At 31.5% G+C, this 17,158-nt stretch overlaps 1 protein-coding gene across 1 annotated transcript in view; it reads left to right on the forward strand.

Annotated features, from left to right (window-relative positions):
• Positions 1-13,204, forward strand: part of LOC118193089 (putative G protein-coupled receptor Mth-like 1) — a 48,399-nt gene extending 35,195 nt beyond the window's left edge. Inside the window, exon 3 of the mRNA XM_085817556.1 lies at positions 10,114-13,204. Within this exon, the coding sequence (XP_085673682.1) occupies positions 10,114-10,390 (277 nt within the window). The 3' untranslated portion in view covers positions 10,391-13,204. The remainder of the gene's footprint in view (positions 1-10,113) is intronic.
• Positions 13,205-17,158: the final 3,954 nt, after the last annotated feature.

Consider the following 17,158-nt stretch of genomic DNA (forward strand, 5'->3'; position numbering starts at 1 on the left):
CTCTTTGTTAATACATTTATGTTGCGAAAACAAAATATAAAATATATTTTTGCCAATTAGGAAATATTAAAGTGATTTTATCCGGTAAATATGAATAATATTTTAAGCAAATATAATAGTGATACGACAAAAATTTTATAAATATGGACTTTAGAATAATTGCTTAATTTCACCGCTACAGAGCAAAACTGTTCAAAGCTTGGACCAAATTACATCATGTTCTTCGCCCTTAAAGCGTATAAAATCAATTGAACAGCAGCATCACAAAATATTTAAAAATAGCATATCTGGAATTTCCAATAAATAGTCTCGCGCGCTGGGAATAATAATAAAAAAAATTTCGTACAGTGTTGCAGTTGCTCGCTTTGAAATCCTTGAGTTTGTTAATAAAAAATTCGTTAAAATTTTACAAAATATGAAATAGATAATAAAATTATTTCGAAATTCAACATTCGGGCTTCCAGGTGCCCATGTTCGGGTGAAGGCTTACGTTATTCAAAATTTGATAGCTCTAGGTACCGCAGATTTTCACAACTCGAGAATTATGCATACATTCATAGAGATTTTTCATTATTTAATTTCTTTAAATATAATACAGGGAAATAATATTTAGTGGCAACAATTTAAAAGTGATACCTCGTTTATAGTGAACCGACACAAAATCCCGTTTTGAGACTAATAACCTTTCTGAGCTAACGCTCCTAGGGGCTAAAAACTCTTATTAAAAGCCCTCAGTATAATAGATATAAAACTCAGTATAAAATTTCAGTATAACCAGAGAGCACTGCTGCAAATAATATAACGCATTGTAATGAAATTACTTAATAATTCAATATCTTTTAAACTTTTGGTTTTTATGGTTTCATCATGTGTTGTATAAAATATGAGTTTACTCATTTGAAACCAGGATTCTGTTTCTTTTCCATTAAGTATAAGCCCTAATTAATTAAATTAGAAAGATAAGACTAAATTAATATAATTAAATTATTTATTAATTTAATAATTCAGTAAATGGATAACATATAGAATTAGTATACTAGTAAAATACTCGTATAAAATTAGAAGAACAGGAATAAATGTAGAATACAATCAATTCTCGATTAAATACGGGCGGATTAACCAGGTAGTGATTTAAGAAAGCCATGTCTAAAAAAGACATGTAAGTGTGTTTGTTGTAGAGCGATGGAAAAATTGACTATCACAAAACGTCAGAATAAAGCAAAATTTTAATGAGAATGCCCCTCCCTCTTAAAAAAAAGAAGATTACGCGTAGTGTATCAGACTATATCAGAATATTTAGGAACTGTTTTTCTCCACAATAATACGTAATTTAATTGTACCTAATACGAAATATAAAAACATTGTTAAAACATTCTGTGGGGATTTATTTAATAGTTTATTTTATTTTGAAGCAACATTTCCTATAGCTCTTGCTTTCAACCCATGCTTTCCTGCCAGAAGGATATTTCAGTTTCGTGCGTTAGGCAAAGTAGGGTAGAAAGATACTATTTAAGCTGGCGTCTGAGTTACTTCAGACAAAGAGTGTTCTGCCTTTTGGCTGCGTTGTTTCACTGAAATTTAAGGTTGCTATTTTACGACCGTGCATATTAATTGCCGGTTTGTCTCCGTTGGTGGTAGGGCTAAGAGCCAGCTCTCGTCGATTACCTCCGTGCAGCTGATTATTTAACTTAGGTTTATTTTTAATTTACTATTTCTTTTTGGAGTTACAGCCAAAAGTATTGGCTGCGTGTTGTAGACCCTACGAGTGCCTACTGTAAATCCTTTCTTCAGTTGAATAAAAATGTCTTTTTATCCGCTTTGTTATTGATAAAGTTTGAACTTAGTGAATAGCCGCTTCAATAATTTTAATTTAGCTAGAATCTTACATTTCGTTAACAATAAATTGTTAAATCGAAAGAAAGAAAAAAAAAAAAAGTGTTGTACAGTTATTGTCTTCTGTTTTTCTTTAAATCCCATGTTCCATAGTAGAAATTAAAGAGAAATATGAATAAAAGTTGTGATTTGCTGATAAAGTTGACTTGCAAATGAAGTTATTCTGCAAACTAAACTGCATAAGAATACAATTACTATTAATATAAATTTTATACTAATTACAATATGAATTTTATTATTCTTCTGTCCCGTGCACTTTTTTAATTGTTGTGTGATTTTGGGTTAAACGCGGACATTCCTAGTATTACTTCGGTTAATTAGGAGTCTTCTGCTTAGGTTATCTGCATATAGCTAACCACACAAGGGCTATCTGCTTACAGGCAGATGCCTTAATCAAGTACATTCTAAGAGAAATGGTTTCTATTCACGTTACATAAGGGGAAAATCGCGGAAACTAACCATTCAGAGGTTTTAAGTATTAAGCCAGTGGTGGTCAAAAGTTTACTGTAATTCAGAATTTTTTGTTGTCGAAGAGATATTTTCTTCTGGCGAATTCTTTTCCCTGGACGGAAAAGAAACTTGCCAACCCTCTTTTAAAATTATGAAAATACACAGAAAGTTACAGATAACATTCACGAGCGAGAATGCTAAACAATGGATCAAAGTCTGATTTTTGAAAAATAACATGAAAAACCAAAATTTAAAGTTTAAAATTATGTTCCTAATTTAATATTTTGAAACCTTGAGTTAAAAAGCATTGAACTTTTCCCCCTCATCTTTAAATTCTGTATCCCGTGCAGGGAACGGTGGTTGCTGGGACTTTGCATCTACGTCACAAAGTCGCATCTCCATCACGACACGTTACTAACCTTCATGCAACATTGCAATAATGTGAAAGATTTTAGTTTCCCCATCTATTAAATATCCTATTACTCAGCTTCAGGAAACAAATCTCGATAAAAAGGCGGAAATCCGCTTTCTCGTGTGTTTCTAACAGTTTTATAATTCACAGTTTTTGTTCTGAATTGTTTATGTTGACACAGGTGTGCACTTTCGTCCGAGTACCAATTTTGAAGTAAAATAATTACAGTGACTCCTTTTTCTTCCTTTTATGATTTGTTTGCAAGGGTGTGCTTATTTTAAAATGCCATTTTGTGAAGTAATTTTCTGAATTCAGAGACGTTTTTTGAAACTATCGTCGCGCAGTCAGTTCGTGGAAACAGTTGGATGATTTGAATTTTGAGATGACTTTGAAACAAAAGAGAAAAGCAAACTCTATATCTGGTTATAAGAAGCCTTGCTAGTTTCCTTTCACAGAAAGCTCACGATTCAAGGCGGACGAATGAATGTACGAAACTGATCTTGCTACATTAATACCTTGTACATTATTATATCTTCATGTAGCCTTGTACAGGTTACATTAATACATGTTCTTTACATTGCAATTTTTGAAGAATAATCTATAAGGCTCTTTTATTTGCTTTTTACATTACATTTCTTGAAAAATAATAATAAAGGCAGCTTTTTGTTCGTTCTTTACAGTTCTTGAAAAATAATATTTCAAGGAAGCTTTTGCTTATTGTTTGCATTGCCATTTTTTAAGAATAATCTATCAATCAACTTTTGTTTTTCTTTACACTGCAGTTCTTGAAGAAGGAAGGTTCATGTTTTACTCGCTAAACCTGGAAAGCAAGATCATAATTCGAGTTGCTTCTGATTCGGTTCTAGTCCACTGCAAATTAACCATTATATGGATATAATTGGTTGCCTTGTTCATCTTTATGCTATAGCTAGAGCCTTAAGTCTGGCCTTCTCGGTAAATGACTGGGCACTTCGCTCTTGACCAACATGGAAGCTCTCTAAATCCCGATATCTATACAGTCAAAATCCGTTATAAAGAATTTCAAAAGTCCGAAAGTTTGATTCACTACATTCGATTCCATAGGAAATATGGATTAAATTAAAATTCCATAGGAGAATATCCGATTCCATAGGAGAAATGGATTAAATTAAAATTTATTAACAAATCACAAAATAATTTATTAATTTTGTATACCTCTGTTATTATATAATGAAGAATTTGTATTATGCATGAACGTATGTATGTATTAATTCAGAAGACAAACAACAAAAACCAGCGTTATATTTACAAAATTATTGTAATGTATGTATGTATGTATATTTCTTGCACTGTGGAGAAACGGTGGCAGTTTGCGCAGTAAATATTAAACACACTTAGTCCTCCTACATGAACATGTGCACATCGAAACTTGAATTTAGTTTTTATTTATTTCATACTTTGTACAAACTTAGCAAATTTTGATTAATAAACCCAACGATTCAAATTGTCACTTTTCAAATTGTTGTCACCAAACATTATCGCCTGTACTATATTTAAGGAAGTTAAATACAGAAGAATCTACATAAAGGTATGTATGTTTCTCAAAAACAACGGTTCTAAAGCCATCGAATTTTGAATAACAAAATCCTCCTGCGAATCCTCCTGCATCTGAAGCCCAAATTTGAAATTTGGAATTTGTTTTATTATCGATTTCATATTCTGTAAAACTTTACTGAATTTTTGATTAACAACACGTTTTCAAAGCAAGTAATGGCAACGTTGTACAGAAAAAAAAACATTTTTATCGCCAGTGCGCGTGACTATGTATCGGAAATTCTAAGGATATGCTCATTTTAAAATTATTTTGCAATATTGCTCTTGAACTGAATTTTATGGTTTAAGTGCAAAGAAAAGGGTATTTAATAAATAAAGGTAACACGCAAAATGTTTATTAAAAAAAAAAAAAAAAAAAAAAAAAAAAAAAAACGCCCCTTTGGATGTAATTTAAAATCTGAAGCCTTTCTTTTTTTTTTTTTCTTTTCTTTTTTTTCTTTTCTTTCTTTTATGGTGTGTGTGTGTGTGCACAAAACCATCAATGACATTGAAGAGGGAGGTCTACTTCATTATTCCAACTGCTGCTACATGGAACAATACAGAAATGTATCTTAAATGTATAATAAACATCTGCTGTTCTTAAATACCTCTTTAATGGCTTTTATTTAAAAAACTCCTCTGACAACGGCAACACTCAAACAGCGATTATGGCGAAAGTTTGCAATAGTATTACAATATCTGGAACTTTATTCTAGAGATCGTATTTATTTTATTCTGTTTTACTTCGCTTGTATTAATATTGTTCTGGATATTATATTCCTGATAAACTAGAAAAGGTCAAAAGGATCGTTTTTCTTCGTCATTGTTCATTTTCTCTAGCAACTCTAACGGTTTTCTCTAACGGAAGAAAACTCTTGAAATATTTACTCGCTTAAGAACGAGTTCTTCCTCATTAATGTCACCGTAATCATAATTTAGTTGATATTCGTAATTTTCATATGAAAGTTTTGACGGAATAAAAAAAAAGCATAAGAAGAGGATGTCTATCTTGCTGTTGCAATCTGCCGTAATTTCTTTGAATTCTTAATCTAAAACACAAATTATTTTTCTTCTCAATTTAATTCCATATGGAAAATTAGAATCTAATTGTTCTTTATTTGCCTCGAAGATCTAAATACTTAACCCCAATAAAATAATGTTTCAGGCAAAAAATGGCGTTCTCAAATATGGCTCTGTCACTGGAATACAGTACATTATTTACACGTGTGTTTTTTCTCTAAGAGAAATCTCTTACATAGTAACTATAAATTAATCACATTTTCGGTGCTTTGTTATGATTTAATGAACCTCTGTACCTGTAAATAAGCATTGGTTTCATATTATCTTTCAATTTTTGATCTCTAGTGTTAGCAATATATAAAAAATTACAATCCGATGCTTTATATAATTATATATTAACAGGCAGACTATGAATCTTACTATCAAATATTGTAAAATTTCAAAAATATAATATGTATATATATGTAATCTCTTTAAAAAATTTTATATTATGTTCTGCTATGCCTTGACTACAAACTAATCACATTTTCGATGCTGTATTCATTTGGTGAATCTTTGTACCTGTACATAAATACTTGCTTTTATCTGTACACTCTTAATTTTTATAATGTTAGAGTAATACGTATAATATATTCAGTGCTTTTTTTTTCATATAATACAATACTTATTTGTATATTAAGAGATAAGCTATTCATCTTATAACTAAATATTGTAAATTTTCTGCAGTATACTGTTCTATATATTTTCTATTATGTATTGGCTAAAACCTAATTACATTCTCATTGTTTCAATACCATTTCAACGAATATTTGTACCTGTAAATAAATATTTTTTTCCTTGCATTGTCTTTCCACATTTTATTTCGAATGCTAGTAACACGTAAAATATTTACAATATATTGTATCATATAAAACAGAATTTATATGGATACAATAGATAGACAAAATTTACCTTGCTAACAGATATCATAAGCTTTCGATATGGAGAAACACAGTACTTTCTTACAAATGTATTTTTTTTTTCCCTTTAGAAGATCTATTGCGTTTTGACTAACAAGTAGTTACTATTCCGCTGCTTTATTGAGGCTTCACGAATTTTTGTACCTCGAAATAAATATTTTTTTTTCGCATTTTCTTTTCGCTTTTGAAGTCTAGTGTTACTGATATATATAATACATACAATGCTTCATAGCATGTAAAAATAATATTGATATGGATCTAATTGACAGACCATTCATCTTGTAAACAGATGTCGTGCATTTACTGTATGAATGCCATACATTACCTAAATATATGCATTTTCTCTCGACAGGTATTCTGTTCCCTTAATTTATAATAAAAGTAACAGCTATATATACTTTTTGTCTATAAAAGACCTTATCCAGCTTTTATTTTGGGAACTTTCTGTCGTAGCTATATATTTTCAACTACAAATATGTTTAAAAAATTCAGGTTTTAGAATTTTCAATTAAAAAATATCAGATTTGTAAAAAACTACTAATACTTTATAAATTTCTGCGAACCCTATATTTACATTTAAGAAAATTTTATACTCATTAGGAAATATAAAAATAAAAATAAATTCAGCTCTTATGACAAAAGTTGACCGAGATATTTAATTTCAAAATATGGGGCATTTGACTTCATTTTCCACTTGCTTTGAGGAGTCGGTTATTAATATATATTATAAAAGTGTACAATGTGCGTGCCGCTAAAACTGAGAAACGAGTCCCGGTACGATCAAGGAAGTTATATGGTGTGGTAGTCTTCTATGCCCCATCCATGACGAAGATTCCCGTTTTTACCTGAAGGGCGTGCTTTTGAAGATATAAGGGCTGGAAGTTGCGCTCTCTAGAAATTTCTAGAGCAATCGAGAACATTCGAGAGCATGCCACAACATTCCAGAATATCCTGGGAAATTCTGGAATGTTGTGGAAAATTCGGGAACAATCTGGAGCATTTAGAAACACCCCAGATCATTGTGGAACATTCCAGAACACTCTCGAATGTTGTGAAATATTCTGCAACATTGTAGTCGGAGGCGTCTGTGATTCAGCGACAGGAGAATCTTGTGTTGAGGAAACCTTGCACTCAGTTCATGCTATGCAGCAGACAGCGATGAACCATGGAAGTAGAGAACACAACACCTGTAGCCGTGCTCCAACGTTGTGCTAACACGTTGAGCACAACGTACACATGAGAGGACGCTGTACGATTCGTCACAGACATGCGGATGAGGTGTCTGTCGTTCCGTGCAGTTGTACTATTGCGTGCCCCACTACCAGAATTTAACCTTGTTTGGTTCTCCTCTGTCTGTTTCTTCCAAACACGCATGACTGTTGTGGCATTACGCTGCGTGCAGGCTGTGACTGCTCGATACGAAAGTCTACCCTCTCGCATACCGACGACGCGACCTCGTTTGAACTCCGTTAGCTGTTGGTATGGCACCCTGCCATGCAAAATAATCGTTCAAATGGATTCGAGAACTGTCAAAATGAATATTTTCGTTGAAATATGATACCTGAAATTTTTCGCGATTACAATGCTTCCTTCGTTCAAGGAAGTAAAAATGCCCCGACAATGTATTTTACCTGATTTTGCTGTGGCAGTCAACTTGTTAATAATTCGAATTGTGAATTATAAAGCGACTTGTGAAATATTCTAAATTTTCCCCTTGAAACATTACAAAAATATGTAAAACCATTTTCTTTTCTCTTAAAGTCACATTTATCAATTTGAAAAGCTGTTTTGGAAACGTCTCACTGCAAGGCGCGAAACAATCCCAGTTTTTCAAATTTCAATGTTTGGAGCTAAAACTACATATGATTTTTCCGTAAATGTAGAGAAAATCCAGAAATGTCGAAATTATAAATTTCAAAAATTTTTCTCTATATTGGAAGTTTTATGTTTATCATAGTGGCATACCATAATTTGAAATTTGCATAAGGCTGCTTCTGTTACACTCTACCTTCCCGTTTCTGAAGTATGTTCGCGTGTACGAATTTTATCCTGCGACTACAAGATTTTATAAGCTACATGAGAACAATATACTTTCTTCAAGATGTAATAAACGTCGACTTACATTTTGAAAGATTGACGATCCCATTTAGCTGGATTGCAGTTTACATCTTAACTTTCAACTGCACCTTAACATTAAATATTTATGTTATAAAAATCTACTATTTTTGGCAATAGGGCTAATCTCAAATGCTTGTTATTTTCAGTTCCTTTTGCGTTTAAGAAATATACAGAAAAACCCGTTTAAGACGTTTTTCCGTTTAAGAAATTTATACCACAAAGTCGGAAGTATTTTTCTATTTTGATAATGTTAAATTTTTTCGCATAATACGTTTTATCGAAATATTTTCCTCTTAAGTTGGCACTAAATTTTTCACGACAAATTTTTCCTGTCTTCGAAAGATGTAATTGTTTTTATTATTTTTGAAGAAATTATTAATGAATGCATTTACTTTTCCAAGTTTGTTTTTGGAATACTGATGGCTTTGTTATTATTGTCAGTGTCTCGTGACTGCATATACCTCTTGCTGTCATCATGATATTTTGCAAGATGTCTGAGCGAGTTGGACATTTAAGATGGCAACAAAGGCTGCTAAGTTTTGGTCCACTTTCTTTCGTTTTCGCTTTCCGATACTTAGCATGGAAAAGAAAAGCTCTTCGATCAGGAATAAGAAAGAACGTTATCTCACCTTTATTTAAAGTTTTCCTTTTCTGAGATATTAAATATTTTTAAATAAAATTAATTATGGAACGTTTTAAATTAATGAATAAAATCTTTATTTAATGAAAGATTTGAAGAAAATTAAAGAATTAAATACTAAGATAACTCAAGCTCTTATTAAATCATGAAGTATATTTTTTATCGTATGTACGTATTCCGTATGTGTATGTTTGTTCTTCATCTTGCGGAAAAATGGCAGCACCTAGAGCCTCCAAATTTTGAATTTGTAGTTTTCCACTCGAGGCAGTGCATCTCCAAGCCTGAATTTTAAATTTCGAATTTTTATTTATTTATTTATTTATTTCATGCTATACGGGAATTTAATGAATTTTTTATTGACAAATTAACCGATTTAAAAGCAGTGTGTTGGCTAGAGGCAAAGCGTAACTTTGTGTTTCATATTTAATCAACAAACTCGAAAGAAATGTGTTGCCATTGCCCGAAATAAAACATTTTAATCTTCCACGCGCCAATGTGTTTCCCTTCGGCAAACCACAAGACATTTAATTTTGCTTTCAAATTTACTCTGTCCGTAACGGATTAGCAAACTAAACGATTTAAAGTAATAAACGCGGTTCTTCGTATCTTTTATAATTAATTACTAGACGGATGCATGAAATGACACATTAAAATAATTAAATATATATTTTTTCTTTTTGATAGTAATTATTTTAGATGCTGACCGTGCAAAATGCTAATTGAAATAAAAATTAAAATACTTAAGTTTAAAAATGATAATTTAATATGAATTTTTTAATTCAATTTAGAAATATAAAAAAAATACATTTAAGATAAAAACAATTATAAACTTAAACCTTTATAAGTTACAATTAGTAAAGTTATAAATTTAACATTGTGTTGTTAGTAAGATGTTTTGCGATTTACCATAATTTTGAAATACTATATTATATTCTTGTTTAAGAAGTTTTTTAATTTTTTATTTAAGGTTCATTAGAAAACTTCTTCAGCGTGTTCTATCATCTGTAACTTCTTTTTTAAAATTATACATTCATCTCTATTCTTTTCAGGTTCCGTCTGTGTGTAAAGCTTGTTCTAATAATGGGATTAGTGTGGATTGCAGAATTTATACCTTGGCTAACAGGTATCTACTATTTATATGCTATAGCGGGAATGCTCAACTGTTTGCACGGAGTATACCTCTTTCTCATTTTTGTTTGTAAGCAACGTATTCTCAAGCAAGTGATTACAGACTTACGCTGTACATCGTACGGGAATTCCAATAATGGCGCAGGGAAGAAAAAATCGCAGTCACTGGACACTATTACTACAACTGTGTCTACTTAAAATGAATACAATATTTATTTGCTAATTATTTTATTAAGTAAATGCTACACTTGCTTAACTGGACTTCGAAAAAATGTGAGATTTCTCGATTCTGTACAATTTTTTTTTCATATTCACACGTCACCGTCCATTGTCATCTGCAATTCTGCAAACAGTAATACCATTAATTCCGTACGAAATGCAGCTAGTTATGCTGAAATTGTTCATGAGAAGGATAGAAATAGCAAGGCATTTCGTAAAAAAAAGTGAACTGCTTAATTTATGCTTAGATTTTTTTAATGTAATAACGTTTTAGTGCTTTATTATGAATATTACTATACATCATAAAAACTATATGATAATTTATTTATATGTGTATTGGCTAGGCTACTGCAAAGCAGTTATAAAGTAATGACATTCCCACAACTTTATTATTATTTCATAAAACTTTGTACTTGTAAATATGTTTTTTCATATTGTCCATCTACTTTTGATTTCTAGTGTTTTGTAAAATATTTACAGTGTTTTTATCACATAAACTAATATTATTGATATGGATATTAACAGTCGGGCAATTAATCTTATTATCAGACATTCTAAACTTTCTTTATGCACGAATGCAGCAGTGGCGTAGCTACAGCTTGCCACCCAGGGAAGCCCCTGAATTTGCCGCCCCTCTTGACATACAAACAAGTCAATTAACACAGACAGCAATAAATTAAAACTTAACATTTAATACTGAAGAAAATTTTAATTGCAACATTTATTATATTATTATCCCAAATAGAAAATTATATTATTAGTCCAAATAACAAATTATATTATTAGTTCAAAGGGGCAATTTGTCCAGAAGGACTATTAATTTCGTTTTGGCATTTTGCTTTGATTCACTACAAGTGTTGCTTCACTTTTCAAATTGTTGTCACCAAACATTATCGCCTGTACTATATTTAAGGAAGTTAAATACAGAAGAATCTACATAAAGGTATGTATGTTTCTCAAAAACAACGGTTCTAAAGCCATCGAATTTTGAATAACAAAATCCTCCTGCGAATCCTCCTGCATCTGAAGCCCAAATTTGAAATTTGGAATTTGTTTTATTATCGATTTCATATTCTGTAAAACTTTACTGAATTTTTGATTAACAACACGTTTTCAAAGCAAGTAATGGCAACGTTGTACAGAAAAAAAAACATTTTTATCGCCAGTGCGCGTGACTATGTATCGGAAATTCTAAGGATATGCTCATTTTAAAATTATTTTGCAATATTGCTCTTGAACTGAATTTTATGGTTTAAGTGCAAAGAAAAGGGTATTTAATAAATAAAGGTAACACGCAAAATGTTTATAAAAAAAAAAAAAAAAAAACGCCCCTTTGAATGTAATTTAAAATCTGAAGCCTTTCTTTCTTTCTTTTTTTTTTTTTTTTTCTTTTCTTTCTTTTATGGTGTGTGTGTGTGTGCACAAAACCATCAATGACATTGAAGAGGGAGGTCTACTTCATTATTCCAACTGCTGCTACATGGAACAATACAGAAATGTATCTTAAATGTATAATAAACATCTGCTGTTCTTAAATACCTCTTTAATGGCTTTTATTTAAAAAATTCCTCTGACAACGGCAACACTCAAACAGCGATTATGGCGAAAGTTTGCAATAGTATTACAATATCTGGAACTTTATTCTAGAGATCGTATTTATTTTATTCTGTTTTACTTCGCTTGTATTAATATTGTTCTGGATATTATATTCCTGATAAACTAGAAAAGGTCAAAAGGATCGTTTTTCTTCGTCATTGTTCATTTTCTCTAGCAACTCTAACGGTTTTCTCTAACGGAAGAAAACTCTTGAAATATTTACTCGCTTAAGAACGAGTTCTTCCTCATTAATGTCACCGTAATCATAATTTAGTTGATATTCGTAATTTTCATATGAAAGTTTTGACGGAATAAAAAAAAAGCATAAGAAGAGGATGTCTATCTTGCTGTTGCAATCTGCCGTAATTTCTTTGAATTCTTAATCTAAAACACAAATTATTTTTCTTCTCAATTTAATTCCATATGGAAAATTAGAATCTAATTGTTCTTTATTTGCCTCGAAGATCTAAATACTTAACCCCAATAAAATAATGTTTCAGGCAAAAAATGGCGTTCTCAAATATGGCTCTGTCACTGGAATACAGTACATTATTTACACGTGTGTTTTTTCTCTAAGAGAAATCTCTTACATAGTAACTATAAATTAATCACATTTTCGGTGCTTTGTTATGATTTAATGAACCTCTGTACCTGTAAATAAGCATTGGTTTCATATTATCTTTCAATTTTTGATCTCTAGTGTTAGCAATATATAAAAAATTACAATGCGATGCTTTATATAATTATATATTAACAGGCAGACTATGAATCTTACTATCAAATATTGTAAAATTTCAAAAATATAATATGTATATATATGTAATCTCTTTAAAAAATTTTATATTATGTTCTGCTATGCCTTAACTACAAACTAATCACATTTTCGATGCTGTATTCATTTGGTGAATCTTTGTACCTGTACATAAATACTTGCTTTTATCTGTACACTCTTAATTTTTATAATGTTAGAGTAATACGTATAATATATTCAGTGCTTTTTTTTTCATATAATACAATACTTATTTGTATATTAAGAGATAAGCTATTCATCTTATAACTAAATATTGTAAATTTTCTGCAGTATACTGTTCTATATATTTTCTATTATGTATTGGCTAAAACCTAATTACATTCTCATTGTTTCAATACCATTTCAACGAATATTTGTACCTGTAAATAAATATTTTTTTCCTTGCATTGTCTTTCCACATTTTATTTCGAATGCTAGTAACACGTAAAATATTTACAATATATTGTATCATATAAAACAGAATTTATATGGATACAATAGATAGACAAAATTTACCTTGCTAACAGATATCATAAGCTTTCGATATGGAGAAACACAGTACTTTCTTACAAATGTATTTTTTTTTTCCCTTTAGAAGATCTATTGCGTTTTGACTAACAAGTAGTTACTATTCCGCTGCTTTATTGAGGCTTCACGAATCTTTGTACCTCGAAATAAATATTTTTTTTTTCGCATTTTCTTTTCGCTTTTGAAGTCTAGTGTTACTGATATATATAATACATACAATGCTTCATAGCATGTAAAAATAATATTGATATGGATCTAATTGACAGACCATTCATCTTGTAAACAGATGTCGTGCATTTACTGTATGAATGCCATACATTACCTAAATATATGCATTTTCTCTCGACAGGTATTCTGTTCCCTTAATTTATAATAAAAGTAACAGCTATATATACTTTTTGTCTATAAAAGACCTTATCCAGCTTTTATTTTGGGAACTTTCTGTCGTAGCTATATATTTTCAACTACAAATATGTTTAAAAAATTCAGGTTTTAGAATTTTCAATTAAAAAATATCAGATTTGTAAAAAACTACTAATACTTTATAAATTTCTGCGAACCCTATATTTACATTTAAGAAAATTTTATACTCATTAGGAAATATAAAAATAAAAATAAATTCAGCTCTTATGACAAAAGTTGACCGAGATATTTAATTTCAAAATATGGGGCATTTGACTTCATTTTCCACTTGCTTTGAGGAGTCGGTTATTAATATATATTATAAAAGTGTACAATGTGCGTGCCGCTAAAACTGAGAAACGAGTCCCGGTACGATCAAGGAAGTTATATGGTGTGGTAGTCTTCTATGCCCCGTCCATGACGAAGATTCCCGTTTTTACCTGAAGGGCGTGCTTTTGAAGATATAAGGGCTGAAAGTTGCGCTCTCTAGAAATTTCTAGAGCAATCGAGAACATTCGAGAGCATGCCACAACATTCCAGAATATCCTGGGAAATTCTGGAATGTTGTGGAAAATTCGGGAACAATCTGGAGCATTTAGAAACACCCCAGATCATTGTGGAACATTCCAGAACACTCTCGAATGTTGTGAAATGTTCTGCAACATTGTAGACTATTTGAAACCTTTTTGTATGGGTGGAGCTACCCATTGGTAGGGGTATACAAAGCAAGATCCGTCTTGGATTCGAACTTTTCAAGTGCGTTGTGGAGATGCTCTTTCTACTAAAAAAGTCATCTACAGAGGAGTACCACAGGGTAGCGTCCTTGGACCGAAATATTTTAACATCTATATTAACGACTTACCTCACCCGTTAAATTCAAATTCTAAAGTGCTAAAGTATGCGGACGATACTGTAATTCTATCTGAGTCAAGGAACCCTCAGCTTGCCCTGAATAATCTGCAATTTCATGTTAACATCATTTCAAACTGGTGTAAACAGTGGAAGATTAATCTAAACACCGCCAAGTGCTGTGTTGTCCTGTATCATCGTTATAAAAACCATAATGCAGGTGAACTCAAATATCAAAATTAATAATGTAATTATTCCCACTGCAGATTCATATAAATATCTTGGAGTGTATATAGACAAGCAGTTAAATTTTAAAGACGATATCTCTTATGTTCTTAATAAAGGAAACGTGGCATTTATGGTCATTTACCCATTAATTGGCAGGAAATCAAAACTTAACATGAAAATTAAGAAAATGCTCTATGTCTCATTAATACGACCCATTTTACTTTACGCGGTCCCGGCCTGGGCAACCGCAAATAAGACTGAAAGATTAAAAATTGATGTTCTTCAAAACAAAATACTTCGATCAATAATGAACGCTCCGTGGTTTCTCCGTAATGCACAAATTCATTACGATTTTGATATAGAACTCATCCACAATTAAATGTTAATTACGGCTCACAATTTCTTTAACTCAATGAAGAATTCTCCGTATGATACTATCAAGAAGATTACTGATTATGATCCAGCAGTGGAGAATGTAGTTAAAAGGCCGAGAACTATCCACCACAATTCATTGTGGTAGTAGTGTGTATATAATGTATAAATTTTTAATATTTTTATTCTCACTGTTAACGCACCTGACAAAGCAGGTATTCTTTGGACACTTTTCTCAAATGAAATGAGATATGTACTGCTGCGTTATTATACCTATATATTTTTACTTTCTCATATTTAACCGCATTTAACCAAGATTAATTTAGTGTTCCTCAAGCATTGTGTTTTCAAGTTATATTTATTATTTATAAATATTGTGTCATTATAAATTTTAATTTGTATTTGTGTTATTCTAAAAGTGTATTTGCAAAGTGTTTAACTAGCTACGTTCCCACGTGACCAACTCCTCCAATCCGGATGTTTCTCCAGCAACGAACGCGACTGGTTCACAACCATCACGTGCCTCACAACTCTAGGTTCGAAACGCCCTAATGCTCATTCTGAGCTTCGACTCAATAGGAGTAGGACTGCGACAGACTGGCTGTCACACTGAGATTATGCTTCGCCATTGTCTACATTGACCGCATGTTATTCTTTACCACCAAGATCGCACATCTTCCTGAACTATTGCTTATCCTTGATCGGCCTTACAAGATTTTATGGACTATTACCAGATCTATATGCTAAAATTGCACTTCATGATAGACCTTTTTACTCACTCGTAACTACTACCAAATAGTTTCATGCCACCAGTAAAATGCCTGCTTATGCCATGTTTAGAATTCCTGATCGCACAAATTGTATATTGCATAATTTGATGCTTATTTTCTAGTATCGCCTGAGGGTGTTGACCGTTATTCATCATAACCGCTATTGGCATAGTGCATAGTTTGATCTTCTAAAAAAGACTCTACGTAGTCGATGTTAGTATTGAGTGATTTCAAAAGTCAAAGTCAAAAGAATTCGGACCTGCCTTTGCTTCGTCCAGTTTTCACTCTCATGAGCCCATGTGGCATATTTATTAGCGAGCAGGACACATCGCTCTTGGCGCGATATACCTGCCGTACCCATATTGATTGATTGATTGGATTCGAACGTCAGTTTCTTATCAGTGAAGTACAGTGAGTCAATAAAAACAAACAGTGAAGTGTGAGTAATCGGTGTCTTCCTGTTTGCGCGGTTGTCAAAAACGTTCCTGTTTGCGCGAAATCATCAATCTTCCTTAACCCCCTTCCAAAGTGGTTCCATAATGGGGGGCCGACTGGGCGTTGGCCTCTTCCGAAATGTAGGAAAGCAAAAATTTTTTAGAATTAAAAAAAGAAATTTTAAAAGAAATAATCGAAAGATATTTACGAAGTCTGAGTCTTTCTATATCTTTGCATAAATGAAGTACTGTATTTAAAAGGGAAGTGATGTTCAATCTCTGCGATGATTTTGGCAATGAACTAAAAGATCGTTTCCTAAAGTAAAAACAGTATTCTTCCGAAATTCTGCATAAAGGTGAATTATAATAAAATCTCAGAATATATATTCGTTGCGAAAAGAAAGGCAGATGAGAAAAAAATACACCTCGAATATTAAGGCAGCTTCTGAAAAAGCTTTGTCCTAGCCAAAAGAAGCTTTTTTTTCCTAGCTGTAAATTGTCATAACTCAGAAATATAGCATCTGAATCTCGGTTGGATGGACTTGATTTACTTGCATTCATCGGAAGATCCAAATACATTAATATAAACCATTGATAAATTTATTAATTGTAAAAGGTAAATTTGTTAGTTTCAAAGATTTAATTCAGAAATTCCAGAAGCATAGCGCACGATTCAGCAGTGATTGTATATATTTGTCATACTAATTTAAAATAATTAATTATGTGTATATACTTGTTAGTAATTATTAACAGTAAATATAAATAATTAAAGAGTATA

This window comes from Stegodyphus dumicola, chromosome 1 (genome assembly GCF_044657685.1).
Source record: "Stegodyphus dumicola isolate Sdum_Otavi_A_Nest chromosome 1, ASM4465768v1".
NCBI lineage: Eukaryota > Metazoa > Arthropoda > Arachnida > Araneae > Eresidae > Stegodyphus > Stegodyphus dumicola.